This window comes from Salmo salar, chromosome ssa14 (assembly GCF_905237065.1).
Source record: "Salmo salar chromosome ssa14, Ssal_v3.1, whole genome shotgun sequence".
NCBI lineage: Eukaryota > Metazoa > Chordata > Actinopteri > Salmoniformes > Salmonidae > Salmo > Salmo salar.
The window spans coordinates 34,432,791-34,449,998 of record NC_059455.1 but is presented as its reverse complement, the minus strand read 5'-3'; the positions used below and the strand labels follow the sequence as shown (position 1 = coordinate 34,449,998).

The window sequence follows — 17,208 nt, the reverse complement described above, 5'->3', positions numbered from 1 at the left end:
CCTCCAAAGCTCTGCACCACTCTGCCAGGACCTAGGATCAAGGGAGACACTCAAGTGTTTTAGTACTATATCTCTTGACACAATGATGAAAATAATCTTGGCTTCTAAACCTTCAAGCTGTATACTGGACCCTATTCCAACTAAACTACTGAAAGACCTGCTTCCTGTGCTTGGCCCTCCTATGTTGAACATAATAAACGGCTTTCTATCCACCGGATGTGTACCAAACTCACTAAAAGTGGCAGTAATAAAGCCTCTTTTGAAAAAGCCAAACCTTGACCCAGAAAATATTTCAAAAACTATCGGCCTATATCGAATCTCCCATTCCTCTCAACATTTTTGGAAAAAGCTGTTGCGCAGCAACTCACTGCCTCCCTGAAGACAAATAATGTATACGAAATGCTTCAGTCTGGTTTTAGACCCCATCATAGCACTGAGACTGCACTTGTGAAGGTGGTAAATTACCTTTTAATGGCATCAGACCGAGGCTGTGCATCTGTCCTCGTGCTCCTAGACCTTAGTGCTGCTTTTGATACCATCGATCACCACATTCTTTTGGAGAGATTGGAAACCCAAATTGGTCTACACGGACAAGTTCTGGCCTGGTTTAGATCTTATCTGTCGGAAAGTTATCAGTTTGTCTCTGTGAATAGTTTGTCCTCTGACAAATCAACAGTGTTCCTCAAGGTTCCATTTTAGGACCACTATTGTTTTCACTATATATTTTACCTCATGGGGATGTCATTCGAAAACATAATGTTAACTTTCACTGCTATGCGGATGACACACAGCTGTACATTTCAATGAAACATGGTGAAGCCCCAAAATTACCCTCGCTGGAAGCCTGTGTTTCAGACATAAGGAAGTGGATGGCTGCAAACTTTCTACTTTTAAACTCGGACAAAACAGAGATGCTTGTTCTAGGTCCCAAGAAACAAAGAGATCTTCTGTTGAATCTGACAATTAATCTTGATGGTTGTACAGTCGTCTCAAATAAAACTGTGAAGGACCTCGGCGTTACTCTGGACCCTGATCTCTATTTTGACGAACATATCAAGACTGTTTCAAGGACAGCTTTTTTCCATTTACGTAACATTGCAAAAATCAGAGATTTTCTGTCCAAAAATGATGCAGAAAATGAATCCATGCTTCTGTTACTTCTAGGTTAGACTACTGCAATGCTCTACTTTCCGGCTACCAGGATAAAGCACTAAATAAACTTCAGTTAGTGCAAAATACTGCTGCTAGAATCCTGACTAGAACCAAAAAAAATTATCATATTACTCCAGTGCTAGCCTCCCAACACTGGCTTCCTGTTAAGGCAAGGGCCGATTTCAAGGTTTTACTGCTAACCTACAAAGCATTACATGGGCTTGCTCTTACCTATCTTTCCGATTTGGTCCTGCTGTACATACCTACACGTACGCTACGGTCACAAGACGCAGGCCTCCTAATTGTCCCTAGAATTTCTAAGCCAACAGCTGGAGGCAGGGCTTTCTCCTATAGAGCTCAATTTTTTATGGAATGGTCTGCCTACCCATGTGAGAGACGCAGACTCGGTCTCAACCTTTAAGACTTTATTGAAGACTCATCTCTTCAGTAGGTCCTATGATTGAGTGTAGTCTGGCCCAGGAGTGTGAAGGTGAACGGAAAGGCTGAAGCAACGAACCGCCCTTGCTGTCTCTGCCTTGCCGGTTCCCCTCTTTCCACTGGGATTCTCTGCCTCTAACCCTATTACAGGGGCTGAGTCACTGGCTTATTGGTGCTCTTCCATGTCGCCCCTAGGAGGGGTGTGTCACTTGAGTGGGTTGAGTCACTGACGTGGTCTTCCTGTCTGGGTTGGCGCCCCCCCTTGGGTTGTGCCGTGGCGGAGATCTTTGTGGGCTATACTCGGCCTTGTATCAGGATTGTAAGTTCGTGGTTGATGTTGGTTGAAGATATCCCTCTAGTGGTGTGGGGGCTGTGCTTTGGCAAAGTGGGTGGGGTTATATCCTGCCTGTTTGGCCCTGTCCGGGGGTATCATCGGATGGGGCCACGGTGTCTCCTGACCCCTCCTGTCTCAGCCTCCAGTATTTATGCTGCAGTAGTTTATGTGTCTGGGGGCTAGGGTCAGTCTGTTATATCTGGAGTATTTCTCGTGTCTTATCCGATGTCCTGTGTGAATTTAAGTATGCTCTCTCTAATTCTCTCTTTCTTTCTTTCTTTCTCTCTCTCGGAGGACCTGAGCCCTAGGACCATGCCTCAGGACTACCTGGCATGATGACTCCTTGTTGTCCCCAGTCCACCTGGCAGTGCTGCTGCTCCAGTTTCAACTGTTCTGCATGCGGCTATGGAACCCTGACCTATTCACTGTGATTACTATTATTTGACCATGCTGGTCATTTATGAACATTTGAACATCTTGGCCATGTTCTGTTATAATCTCCACCCGGCACAGCCAGAAGAGGACTGGCCACCCCTCATAGCCTGGGTCCTCTCTAGGTTTCTTCCTAGGTTTTGGCCTTTCTAGGGAGTTTTTCCTAGCCACCGTGCTTCTACACCTGCATTGCTTGCTGTTTGGGGTTTTAGGATGGGTTTCTGTACAGCACTTTGATATATCAGCTGATGTAAGAAGGGCTATATAAATACATTTTATTTGATTTTGTAGTATCGGTGGAAAAAACGGTCAATTGTGGAGGTGACCATGTTGCTGGGGATCAGAAGTGCCCAGTGCGAGAGAGACAGGTTTAGGTTGCCAGGGTCAGAGTAGAACAGAAGGTGTCGTATGCTGAGGCACTGAAGAGAGTAGAGGATGATGGGTCAAGGGTGAATATGAATGTGTGCTTCAGTAAGGTTAGCTTCTTAGCATTCATTGCCATGGTTATCAACTGTACCGCAGAAATGGAACGTAAATCACAGAAAATAGACGTTGTGGTGGCAGCGGCAGAGATGTACTTGGGTGCACAAGGTTTTACGGCAGAAGAGTTGCAAGGTCTGTTGAACTAAAGAGTGCCGTCCTCTCATGCCATTGGCCTGGTGTAGGATCAGTTAGAGTCAAAGTAGTGGAATAGGGTGGGGATTTTTATTTTAATGAAGTAGTGGTATATAGGTGTAGGGTTAGTTGGTGGTGCAATTTTTTCATTTTCACCTTTTTATGTGTTCACAAAATGCAACGTGATCGACCACACACTTCCGCACAGTAGGTGGCGCCATGCACAAACAAAATGTGAAAACGCCATGATACCGAAGAAGAAACTAAATTCACTTCCGCTGCTGCAGCAAAGACTGACGAGGGATATCAACCGGTAGACAATACTCTATTTATAGAACAAATATCATTTAAGAGATCGTGGGAAGAATTTTAAATACACCTTTCGAGAATAACACCATCTAAAATCTCCAGTTTTGTGGTCCGTAAAGGTACTGAGAAGGCTAGTTTATCTAACGTTAGATAGGTGAGTTAGCTGGCTAGCTAACTGCTCTCAACGAAAGAGATGGGGACAAGAGCTAGTCGTTTACAAGAGGACCCAGTGCCTTCGGCTTTCGGGAAAGATGGCATCACGCGGGATTCCTATCGACAACCCCGGTGCAATAGGCCCACCAGTCTTATGGTAGACTTTTTGGGGAGTTTTGACGATTCAGAGACCAACCGTAGCCGATCGGAGGAGGGCAGCGATTCGGACATGGGGCAACAGGCGAGCACCGGTGGAAGCCCCGTCGACCACAAGAGCCACCCGTCCATCAGCCCATCATCACCAGCAGAAGACAACAGCGAATACAAACGCGAGGAAGACTGCAATAGCAGTCCTGAGGGTGCTGTAAACGGGGAACATCTGCCTGGAGAGGAGACAGGCCAAGTGCCTCACCGCACTTTCTCTGAACGTTTACCCGGTAATCGACACTCTTCTGGGCGCAACGTCAGCGCAAGATCCGCACGGATGAGAGGCATCCATCAGCGCCCAGTGTCGGAGGCTTGGATTGGCCTCTACCGTGTCAACAACCGACATGGCAGTAAGTTTATACGAGACCACCCATTTTGTGTTTTTTTTGTGTATTGTTTAAGTTGCTGATACTATTTTCTCTCGCAGATTTGACAACCATACATTATCACACACACTGTGTGAACAAAAACACAGTGAAATGCCCCATTGGTATAGAGCTTGCCAGCTTGTGGTCCGAAAAACCTGAAATTAGTTATCTGGTTCGTCCAGCCATTCCTGTAGGGGAAATAAATGGGGGTTGGGGATTTTGGGTCTGGTGTACTGTTCAGTTTATATATGTTACCCCTTAGCAGAATTATCAGAAAGCACAGCATTGATTTTCACTGCTACACAGACGTTATAAAACTTTACATTTCTGTGTCACCAGATGATTTTAGCTTCATAAATAAATGATTAGACTGTATTAGTGTTTTAAATACCTGGGTGGCTCACAACTTCCTCCAGCTAAATCAAGACAAGACTGAGGTGCTTATTGTTGGAGCCAAAGCACAGAGAGAGAATCTAGCTGCACATTTTAATTCACAGGCAATAAAGATACATCACAAGGTAAAAAACCTAGGTGTTATTTTAGATTCTGAACTAAATTCCGAATCACACGTTAGGATTGTGACAAAAATAGCTTTTTACCACCAAGGAACAGGCTGATACAGAGAGACTCATCCATGCTTTTATTACAAGCAGGCTTGACTACTGAAATGCTCTCCTGTCTGGTCTACCCAAGAAAGCCAGTGGTCAACTGCAAAACATACAGAACGCTGCAGCACAGTTACTGACCAGACGGAGAGCACTGCCTGTGAGTTTTATAATTCATTTTAAGATTCTTCTATTGGTTTTTAAATCAATCCACTATTGTGCACCCCAATACATGTCAGACATGCTATTAAGTTATGTACCAAGTAGGTCCCTCAGGTCCTCTGCCACTGCCCTTTTAACTATCCCAAAGCCTAGGACCAAGAGGCATGGAGAGGCAGCCTTTAGTTATTATGCCCCCAGCCTCTGGAATAACCTGCCAGTCAGGGTGGCTGAAACTGTGGACATATTTAAAAGAGATCTTAAAACACATCTTTTTTTAGCTTTGATTTTCCTTAATGTGCTTTTTAGTTGTTCAGTTTGTGTCATTTAGTTTTTTATATTGTGTAGTATATATTTCAGCTTTTATTTTCATTCTTTGTTATAATTTATTTCCTGTAAAGCACATTTCGTTGCATTCTATGTCCGAAATGTGCTGTATAAATAAAGCTTGATTTGATTAGATAAACGCCGAAAATAAGGTCTGAGGTTATCACAGGCTAGGAGGTCTTATACATTTTGTTCTATGAGGTAATATCAGTCAGTTAACATGACCGTTATGAATTATGAAGCCTTTATGTGCTTGTTTTGATTACATAAATGCTTCAAAACTCACAAAAAGTGCCGTTAGCTGATTGAACAAAATCTCATAGAACAAAATGTATAAGATCTCTAAAGCCTGTATTTAACTTATTTTTCTGTGTTTATCCAAAAACCCTCAAACCCCCATTCATTTCCCTATAGGCTTTGGCCAAAGAGCCATGGTGAAGTTAGTGCCAACAAAAATACTCCATTCTCTATTAGGCTAGGGCTCAACAATCAGTTCTACGGTGACAAAAATTGTCCAGGCTTACTACTGAACCTGCATTCTTGGAGGTATGATCTTCTCTCGTGCTTACAAGCTACTTGACTTATTACAGCAGAACCCATTGTTTTAAGTTGTAACAATCAGGCTGCTGTTAATAGATTAGCTAGCTAATACAGTAGTACTACAAACTGACTGCGTTGACCATTTCAGAATGTAGCACAACCATGAATTCATTAGAGATTCATCAATGATCTCTCCAACAATAGCCCATGCATCACTCTCAACAAAATCCATTGACTTACGGTAGCTAGGGACGTTTCCAATATGGCCAGTCCCAGACTGAGAGAGGTCTACACTGAGAATCTATGTTATTCATTAGACAGATGTGGTTGTATATGAGTGAGACCCCTGTCCAAACACGACGTTGGATTTATTTTCCCACGCGCCATAACACACAAACACAGCACAGAGCAAGTCTAGGAAATGGGTCAAAGTCCTCACTTGGGCATGGCTGATAGGAGGGCCAGAGAGGAATGTAGGCCAACTGGGCACGCTCTCCCCCACGTCGTTCCATCCCCGAGGCTGGACTCCTCTTTTTATGTGTGATTGCCTGGTCTGGTAGAATGATGATGACTAGAAAACTCATCACGGGTCAGTTGACCTTTAATCATTTGTCATGACACGCTGATCACACAAATGCAAATGTCAACATCTATTGAAGACCAATGGCATGCATGATGGACTAGTTGATTTCATTAGTTGACTAGTTGATTTGATCAACTCCCCTCTTTTGTTTTTCTAATGTGTTGTTGTTAAACATGAGCATGTTGTCGTCTCCTCCCCAGATATCCGCTGTCCGTTCTGCTCCAAGCCTTTCCCGGGTGGCAGAATTGAGGATCACCTGTTGAGCTGCCTCACATCTCCCCCTCTCCCTTACAACAGTAAGTATCTCTCTTCAGCAAATATATAGTGAGTAATAAAATAAGGGGGATACCTAGTCAGTTGTACAACTAAATGCATTCAACTGGAATGTGTCTTACGCATTGAACCCAACCCCTCTGTATCGGAGAGTTCCGGGGGGCTGCCTTAATCGACGTCCAAGTCATCTGCGCCCGGGGAACAGTTGTTGTTGGGGGTAACTGCCATGCAGAACAGCAGATATTTCCACCTTGCCAGCTCGGGGATTCGAACCAGCGACCTTTCAGTTACTGGCCCAACGCTCTTAACCGCTAAGCTACCCCAATATGTTTGGAACATCAAATAAAATCGCAGTATCGACTCGCAATACATATAGAAACGTGAGAATTGCAATACATATCGTATTAGCTAGGGTTAAATATTTTCCAGGTATTTTACAAATGTTCCATCCCAAGAATAAATCACTTTTCACCCGGATAACCCAGTATTTCCTGCCAAAGCCAGAAGTGTCATTCAAAAGCATTATAAAGCATAAATGTCTGGATTTGATTAGAGATTTGATCAGCATGGACATTCAAACCTGATGCTAGCTGAGCCTGATGAGCCATATATTAAATACATTTTACGAGCCATACATTAATGACATTTAATGAGCCCAAGCCCAGAAAAGCCCAAATGATTGTGCCGTTATGCAATACATATATGATATAGGCTACTGCACATTACGCACAACATAAAGACATAAAAGCCCATAGACGTAGCTAGCTATATGTGCTCTTGGGTAAATAAATTCAACTAGCTCCTGTAGGCTCATCGTTTTGAGTGTGAACTGTATTTTTATTTATTTATTTCACCTTTATTTAACCTGTACTGTATTGTATTATACTGTATTATATGGACTGGAATTGCGCACATTGTTCAAACCATGATAAAGCAGAAGAAAACATGCGATTCTGGTGTAGCACATGCGGCCTACAAAGTTACAAGTATAGGTTAGCGAATTTGATTTTAATTTTGAAATATAATAGGGCCTATTTGTATACTTAGTAGGCTGACACATTTATACCTTCCATAATATTTCCCCTAATGTTATTAGCCTACCTCTTTCTCTATTGCTGCTTCATTCCTTCCTCGCTTTCAACAGTTAAATTAAATACGTTTTGTTGTCCTTATCTTAATCATTCTAATGACATCCTTGAATAATATAGGACTAGAATTACATGCAGACTTCTATTGCCTGCAGTATTTAACATTCAACAAAAAAAGAGTTTGCGTCCCTCTTCAAATTGTCTTTTGGTATAAGAAATGCTAAAAAAAATGATGTCCAACAAGCTATTCTGATCTAGTTTTTCCCTGCCTGGGACTCCAAGAGCTACGGAGTGTTTTTTAAGGAGAGAGGGCAGTGGAACACAGGTGCTTGTGTTTTGCTCAAGAGACAGAGGCTATACGTAAGAAGGATATTATGCATAACCCATTATTAATTTTCTAAATATAAGGCTAATACTGCATTGAATATATTGCCTGAAAGAGGTAGGCTAGGACATGTATATCAATCTAGAACAGGATTATGTATTTTGGAAGCAATTGGAATGGAGTTGACGTAGAGAAAGAGAAAAAAAGACTGTGAGAGTGCTCCCGAATGCACTGATTTAAAGCAACGATATTCGAGTGATAGGCTGTTTTAAAACTCTGCAGCTGCAATTAAAAAATGATTATCTTACAGTTAAAAAACAAGGTGACCCCCGAAAGCCAGATGGAGATAGGTAAATTAGACACGCATTCGGTCTTAATATTACTGCAGCAAATCTAGGATAAAATGTTTTAATGAGATGATCCTGTAGGTCTACAATACATTGTGAACTGCGCTCCATACTGAGATGGGCTGTCTGTCCCCACCCTGAGCATTGATTCATCATGCAGAGGCTGTAGAGAAACCATATTTAAATATTGCATATCATTTAACAGTTCCATTTCATGCCATGTTGTTCATATAAATTATTCATTATAATTTACCGGTTTCTCGCAGTTATTTATCTTGGAAAAAGGGAGTGGTTTTGGACGGTAAATCCCGGTAACCGGGTTCCTGCCATTCAACCCTAGTATCGGCAACTAAGTATCGTGATAATATTGTATCGTGAGGTCCCTGGCAATTCCCAGCCCTACTGTCTTTACATTCACCCAGAGAAAGGGTTGGCATTGCATGCTAAATGTAATACTCACGTCGGGTCATGAGTGGTGTTATTATGGTGTTATTACAGTCTATTACACAAACTGTGGTCTCAGCAGATGTGCTCAGTATTTTGTCTAACTATCATTTCTGTGATGTGTGTGGTGGTCTCAGCGGACGTGCTGAGTAAGGACAGCGGTGAGTGTTCCATCTGTCTGGACGAGCTGCAGCAGGGAGAGACCATCGCCCGGCTGGCCTGCCTTTGTGTCTACCACAAGAGGTAATTACACTGAGGATTTAATACACACAATATATCTGTCTCAAATGGAACCCTAGTCCCTATATAGTGCACTTATTTTGACCAGGGCCCCCCATAGGGCTCTGGTCGAAAGTATTTCACTATATAGGGAATAGGGTGCCATTTGGGATGCAGACATACACGTGACCTAGTAGGGAAAGGGGTGACATTTCTCACACAGACGAGCACAGATCTGATAATTCATCATAATCTGCTGTACAATTTAATTTTATACTTTTCTATTCTATCTACCAGGAAGCAATTATGCAACTGTGATGCATGGGAAGCATGTCATACAAACATGAGTTGTATTCTTTTGAAATCCAATTTAGGACTGTGGCAGTCATGACAATTTGTTAGCTGGTAACTGTCATGCAAATCACCGCCGGTCTCATGGTAATTGACCGTTAATTAACAAACACTTTAAAGCATCTCTGGGCTTCCACGCATCAAGCCACTGATGCAGACCCTGGAACATCTACATTTTTTAAAAGTTTAATAAATCCATTTAATATACACCATAAAATTAAATCCATGATTAAATCCATTATTTATTTTAGGCAGGTCTTAAGAACCTATGATATGAAGAAAATGTATTTCAGAAGAACATAAATACTGATCTGGCAGTTCATTTAGCAGACATGATTTTCTTATAATTCCCATGCCATTATTTCATATTATATTATTTTTATAGTAAGAAGAATACAATTTAAAATAATACAATTGAACATAGCTGCATGAAATAGAAAGGATATTTTCCGCAATCAATTGCAGTGTGTGTGCTCTGAATTGAGCGGTTATAAAAAGTGATAACAGGTCCTATATGCTTAATATAGAGTTATTTGGCAACTTTAGTTGTGATCCAAACCTTAGAATGTCTTTGGAAAATCAAAACATATATGGGCTGCATGACGCGAATATTGATGATGTGAAAAAGTTGCAAAACAATGCATGCGCTATTTTATTACACACATCAAAAAGCTGTTTGAGGAGCTGGCTCTCGCTGCGTGACAGGGGATATTCAATCATGAAGTGGTTGATTTGATTTTCAATTGTATTTGCATTGATGTCAGAGTGATTACAGGGACAATGGAGTGCTGAGTACCAAGCCATTTGTGATTTGAGGGCCATTAACCTCTCTGGGCTAGGTGGGACGCTCAGCCAGTGGAATCCCGTGGCGCGATATTCAAATACCTTAGAAATGCTATTACTTCAATTTCTCAAACATATGACTATTTTACACCATTTTAAAGACAAGACTCTCATTAATCTAACCACACTGTCCAATTTCAAAAAGGCTTTACAACGAAAGCAAAACATTAGATTATGTCAGCAGAGTACCCAGCCAGAAATAATCAGACACCCATTTTTCAAGCTAGCATATAATGTCACAAAAACCAAAACCACAGCTAAATGCAGCACTAACCTTTGATGATCTTCATCAGATGACACTCCTAGGACATTATGTTATACAATACATGCTTGTTTTGTTCAATCAAGTTCATATTTATATCAAAAACCAGCTTTTTACATTATCATGTGACTAGCATGTGACTAGCATTCCCACCGAACACTTCCGGTGAATTTACTAAATTACTCACGATAAACGTTCACAAAAAACATAACTATTATTTTAAGAATTATAGATACAGAACTCCTTTATGCAATCGCTATGTCCGATTTTAAAATAGCTTTTCGGTGAAAGCACATTTTGCAATATTCTGAGTAGATAGCCCGGCCATCACAGGCTAGCTATTTTGACACCCACCAAACTCAGATTTACTATAAGAAAAATTGGATTACCTTTGCTGTTCTTCGTCAGAATGCACTCCCAGGACTTCTACTTCAATAACAAATGTTGGTTTGGTTCCAAATAATCCATAGTTATATCCAAATAACAGCGTTTTGTTCGTGCGTTCAAGACACTATCCGAAGGGTAAAGAAGGGTGACGCGCCCGGCGCGTTTCGTGACAAAAAATGTCAAAATATTCCATTACCGTACTTCGAAGCATGTCAAACGCTGTTTAAAATCCATTTTTATGCGTTTTTTCTCGTAAAAAAGCGATAATATTCCGACCGGGAAACCCTGTTTTCGTTCAAAGACTGAAAATGTAAACATGGTGGAGTCTCGTGCACGCGCGCCCCAGTCTCATTGTTCTCAGATCGACCACTTACCAAATGCGCTACTGTTTTTCAGCCATGGCATGCAAAGTCATCATTCAACGTTCTGGCGCCTTCTGAGAGCCTATGGGAGCGTTAGAAAATGTCACGTTATGTCAGAGATCCCCTGTTTTGGATAGAGATGATCAAGAAGGCCAAGAAATGGTCAGAGAGGGCGCTTCCTGTTTGGAATCTTCTCAGGTTTTGGCCTGCCAAATGAGTTCTGTTATACTCAGACACCATTCAAACAGTTTTAGAAACTTTAGGGTGTTTTCTATCCAAATCAAACAATTATATGCATATACTAGTTACTGGGCAGGAGTAGTAACCAGATTAAATCGGGTACGCTTTTTATCCGGCCGTGCAAATACTGCCCCCTATCCCCAACAGGTTAACCTGTCTGGGCTAGGGGGCAGTATTTTCACGGCCGGATGAAAAACGTACCCAATTTAAACAGGTTACTACTCTGGCCCAGAAACTAGAATATGCATATTATTAGTAGATTATTGGCCAAAGAAATCCAGTAATGTTCTCATCCTGCAAGTGATCTTTAATATACACTATATATACACAAGTATGTGGACACCCCTTCAAATTTGGGGATGTTGCTATTTCTGCCCGTTGCTGACAGGTGTATAAAATCGAATACACAGCCATGCAATCTCGATAGACAAACATTGGCAGTAGAATGGCCTTACTGAGGAGCTCAGTGACTTTCAACGTGGCACCGTCATAGGATGCCACCTTTCCAACAAGTCAGTTTGTCAAATTTCTTCACTCCTAGAGCTGCTCCAGTTAACTGTAAGTGCTGTTATTGTGAAGTGGAAACATCTAGTAGCAACAAAGGCTCAGCTGTGAAGTGGTAGGCCACACAAGCTCACAGAACAGGGCCGACAAATGCTGAAGCGCGTAGTGCGTAAAAAAAACGTCTGTCCTTGGTTGCAACACTCACTGCCGAGTTCCGAACTGCCTCTGGAAGCAACGTCAACACAATAACTGTTTGTCGGGAGCTCCATGAAATCGGTTTCCATGTCTGAGCAGCCGCACACAAGCCTAAGATCACAATGCCAATCTTCACCTGGAGAGGTGTAATGTTCGCCGCCATTGGACTCTGGAGCAGTGGAAATGCGTTCTCTGGAGTGATGAATCACGCTTCACCATCTAGCAGTCTGAAGGATGAATCTGGGTTTGGCAGATTCCAGGAGAACACTACCTGCCCCAGATTTTTGACGAGCAGGTGTCCATATGTTCTTTAAAAGTAATTTCCTCACCATCTTAAATAAGCATGCCCCTTTAAAAAAAATGTAGAACCAGGAACAGATATAGCCCTTGGTTCACTCCAGACCTGACTGCCCTCGACCAGCACAAAAACATCCTTTGGCGTGTCCCATGTCAAACGCTGTTTAAAATCAATCTTTATGGTATTTTTAACGTAAAATTGCGATAATATTCCAACCGGACAATAGCATATTCATTCAAGAAGAAAAAGAAGGAACGGCGTGCTCGCGTGACCACGCATATCCAATCCCTTTGTTGCCAGGCAGTCCACTCAGTGAATGAGCTCCTATACTCTGCCCAGTGACAGGAGAAGGCTCAAACCACTTTCTGAAGGCTTTAGACAGCCAATGGAAGCCTTAGGAAGTGCAACGTCACCCCACAGACACTGTAGCTTCGATAGAGAATCAAAAGAAGAACTACAATTCTCAGACTTTCCACTTCCTGCTTGATTTTTTCTCAGGTTTTTGCCTGCCTTATGAGTTCTGTTATACTCACAGACACCATTCAAACCGTTTTAGAAACTTCAGAGTGTTTTCTATCCAAATCTACTAATAATATGCATATTCTAGTTTCTGGGCCAGAGTAGTAACCTGTTTTAAATTGGGTACATTTTTCATCCGCCCGTGAAAATACTGCCCCCCAGCCCAGACAGGTTAAGCATTGCACCTGTACTACAATTCTTATAAGTTTGTATTTCACCACCTTCTCATTTAACTTCTGAAAGTATTGCCATACAGGACTTCGCTGCTGTCGCGTGCCTTTCTCTGCTATTTTTCCAACTGTTGACAACAACGACGTAGTGGTGGAAAGTCTTCTCCAAAATAATAGATTCCTCTACTCCTTGCATGTCAACTCACGGTTTCAGCTCCCATTTCTGAGTGTCACAATTCAATTCCACTCACAATCGACTCCTAAGATTTTGTATTTTTGGAACAGAGGAGACTGATTAGTTCCTGTACTTCCGAGAACACAAACACTTCCATATTTCATAGCGAGTTAGCGAAGTAACGGATAGAGAGGGGAGGGGCACGGTATAGGCAGGTCGGCCACCAGATAGACCGTCCGAACCGTTCACTAGGCCTATCTATCGGTAATCAAAAGCTGTATCTCGCAATTTCTTGGCTTTCACATGTCTTGCAACTTCAGTCAAGCAAGGCCCTATTATCAATGAATAGGCTAGGACAATATTGTTTTAGTTGATTTTATTTTGTACTTTTTACCCCTTTTTCTTGCCAATTTCGTGATATCCAATTGTCCCATCACTGCAACTCCCCTATGGACTCGGGAGAGGTGAAGGTCAAGAGCCGTGCGTCCTCCGAAAACAGGACCCTGCCAAGCCGCACTGCTTCTTGACACACTGCTCGCTTAACCTGAAAGCCAGCCGCACCAATGTGTCAGAGGAAACACCGTCCAGCTGGCGACCGAAGTCAGCTTGCCACATGGAGTCGCTAGAGCGCGATGGGACAAGGAAATCCCGGCCGGCCAAACCCTCCCCTAACCCGGAAGACCCTGGGCCAATTGTATGCCGCCTCATGGGTCTCCCGGTCACAAGAGACCCATGTGACACAGCCAGGGATCGAACCCAGGTCTGCAGTGATGCCTCAAGCACTACGATGCAGTACCTTAAACTGTTGCGCCAGGCTAGGATATTCTACACACAAAAAAACTAAAACTGAACACACATTCACATCATTAACGAAGAGAACAAGCAGGCGAGCCAGCGCGAGGAAGAGAGAGGAGGGGGCAGACGAAAGAACTGGATATGTCTTGGTAATCTGTATCTCACATTCACCAAAGTAGCCTAAAGTTTGCCTCTTCATCCCTGGTTTTATAAATATTATTCAACTTTCCCTAGGCCTTAGGTATTTTTTCTAAACGCCAATGATCCCAATTTCATTTAAACGTTCACACCCCTAACCACAACAAGTGTTTCTAATCATGCTGTCTCACAGTGAGTCAGCTGCACCATGGTCATAGTTAAGTCCCACCGTGGGACCACAGATGGAAGTTAGTTATGTAACTAAAACTCTGTTGTAATAGACATGTTATGCATGGTCCCTGACAAATAAGTGAATATGTGATAATCAAAAGGGAAAATAGACATTTGTTTCTCTGTCCAGCTGTATTGACTCCTGGGCGAAGGTGAAGACCTGCTGTCCTGAACACCCTTTTGATTGACTCATGGGTCACATGTCCTGCTCAGTGGCACACCTGACTCAGGTATGTACGTGTTCATGGCCCCATTTGTTCCAACCTCATGATGTCACATTACCCAACTGGGTAGAAGTTAGTGTGGACATGATTATGTACCTGAATATTAAGAGATTTTTATATGAAGGATTACACATTCCAAATGAGAGGGATGCATCTGTTTCTGACATGCTTTAGATTTTTACCCCACAGGAGATTGCAATGTATCTACAATTGCAGAAAATATACTATGACAATGATTAATACCAGAGGCAAGCCTCCTAATAACAACACAACCCCACAAGGATGTGACCAACGACCACTTTACCATCTTGGACCTGGTTTAGTCCATTTGAACTCAACGCAGACCACTATAATCACCCCTGGAATAGATGGCACCTCTCCTCTGTCAATGTAGACGAAACTATAGCCTAAACTGCTGGAAGGGGATATATTATCATACCAGGTTGGCAGTACCCTGAAAGACCTTTGGAACTCAAGAGGAAAATGTGTTTCTGTGCTCCCTGCATTCTTCTTACCCTAATGTGGACTATCCATATGGAAAGGTAATGTTATCTTTCCTGATGCTGCAAAACAATATTGTGCAGAGATTCACGTTACAGTGGATAAATGTTTCTGTTCATAAAAAAACAGCCCAGCTCTGGAAAAAAATAAATGAATTGATTATGCATAAATATTGCAATGCATTGTTTTTATTAGCCAGATGTTGGAACGCAGGGCTTTATTCTGTGGGTGGGGTTGTTATAGTGATTGTAGGTGTTTTTCTATTGTCACCATGACACATTTCAGGAGAAGGATGGTGGGTGTGAGTTGATTGTTAAGTTAAAGGCTGAGCAGGTCAGTTTGTTTGGTTGGTGCTGACACCACTGTATTAGGTCCTTTACTGCAGTGGTAGCAGGTTGTTGATATTTCCATACGGTTGTTTGTGTGTGTGTGTGTGTGTGTGTGTGTGTGCGTGCGTGCAATAGCGGTGTGGACGAATGGGGCCAGCTAATGTTGGGGATGACACCACCTGACTGGACCGCAGAAGTGAACTCCAGTCCTCTCACTGGCTGTATACATGAGAGGTGTGTGTGCTTAGTGCCCTGGGTGACAGCGATAGTTTTAATCATAGTGATACTTTGTTTTTAATCACACAGATACTTTAAGGAACATTGTGCTACTTTGACATGGCCCTCTGTGAGACCCACCCCGCCTTTTGTGCTGAAGGCATGTGGTGGTGTTTCTGGGTCTTCATGTCCCCCTGCCTCTCTCTAGGGTGTAGTCCGGATTGTTGGACCAGGCCCTGTGCGCTAGTCTGGCCATCTGGCTCCCTGCATTCATGTCTGAATGGGAGGGATGATGTATTTAAGGGCATGATTACTCCATGAGGCAGCTGCCTTGCCTATCCCATGATTCCTGTCGCTGGAAGCAAAGAACAGCTGATGGGGTGATTCTTATATTACCCCACCCCCCTTTCCCCATAAGAGGATTTATAGACATTGTATTATTCCCATTATTATTATTATTATTACTACTAAATGTGCTAAACAGATACCTTTGCCTGTGTTTTAGTTGCCTTTGCCTGGTGAGGTTTGTCTGTCCAGGCTCCTCTGGTGTAGTGTACTCTGGGGATCAGTGGTGATGCTACAGTGAGTTGATCAGAGCACGGCTGGACTGCTGTTGACCAGCATGAGGATCAGCCCTGTTCAGCATTCCTATTGGATGATATCCCCAAGTTCTTGCCCAACATCCTGCATTCTGAACTGAGGTGCCACGACCTTTCCTGCCCCTAGATGGCAGCCCTGTGCATGTTACTCTTTCGTCCCCCCCAAAAAATAAGAAAGAACTATTCCGCCAAAAGTATGTATGCATGTCTGTGTACATGAAACAGTGGTAGGGGATGTGTGTGAAAAAGAGAGAAATTCAAATGTTACAATATTTGTGGTGATGATGATGAATAATGATGTGTACTTTTGAGGAGGGAGCGGAGGGGTTGTCAGTGAAAATATGGACAATCTGAAGCCCCAAATGTTCCTTTACTTGACTACTCTTCTCTTTTAGCTGTGTGGTGCAATACCTCCATTTTTACATATGTTATTACTCGGCAGCATAGCTTTTCTCCAAGGATGATCATTTCTGTATAGCATTCTTTGTGTTAAATCACAGGGTTCTGTTCCTCCTAGACCCTGAGCTTTGTTTAGGTTATTGTTGATATATTCAATGATAATGTTTTTAAGGTCACCATGGTGATATCTGCATCCCAAGATATGGACTATCTGCCTTCTCTCTGGTATAACAGAACAATTCAGTTTATTTATTAAAGTGTACATATGTATTGCAATTCAAAATGGCTTGGTCTTTGTCTGTTCATTATACTGTTTCTAAGCTCCAATCTTTTGTCTCAAAGTTGTTTTTATATGTATTTTTTACAATAAATATACTTGTGTGAGCCATGTTTTGTCAATGTCCTTGTTTGCGTATGAGTACTGTAGTGTTCATAAGTGTTTTGTGGAATGTCTGCATGGTCCTTGCTAAAGAGGTAATGGTGTGACACTCATTTTTATATACTGATTTCTACAGTCAAGTTATTCACCGTAAATAACTAGCCTACATTTTT

The 17,208-nt window shown here is 42.3% G+C and overlaps 1 protein-coding gene across 3 annotated transcripts; it reads left to right on the top strand.

Moving 5' to 3' along the window:
• Positions 1 to 3,226: 3,226 nt before the first annotated feature.
• zgc:66427 (E3 ubiquitin-protein ligase znrf1) lies at positions 3,227 to 17,044 on the top strand. 3 transcript variants are annotated; one of them, XM_045694260.1, is made up of 5 exons: positions 3,227 to 3,990; positions 6,423 to 6,518; positions 8,837 to 8,942; positions 14,519 to 14,618; positions 16,164 to 17,044. In XM_045694260.1, the coding sequence occupies exons 1-4, from the start codon at positions 3,474 to 3,476 to the stop codon at positions 14,574 to 14,576; spliced, it is 777 nt and encodes a 258-aa protein (XP_045550216.1). In that variant the 5' UTR covers positions 3,227 to 3,473; the 3' UTR covers positions 14,577 to 14,618; positions 16,164 to 17,044. The 3 variants fall into 3 exon arrangements, with proteins under 3 accessions (XP_045550216.1, XP_013996158.1, XP_013996159.1); XM_014140683.2 differs by having other exon boundaries at positions 14,802 to 17,044; XM_014140684.2 differs by having other exon boundaries at positions 14,787 to 17,044.
• Positions 17,045 to 17,208: the final 164 nt, after the last annotated feature.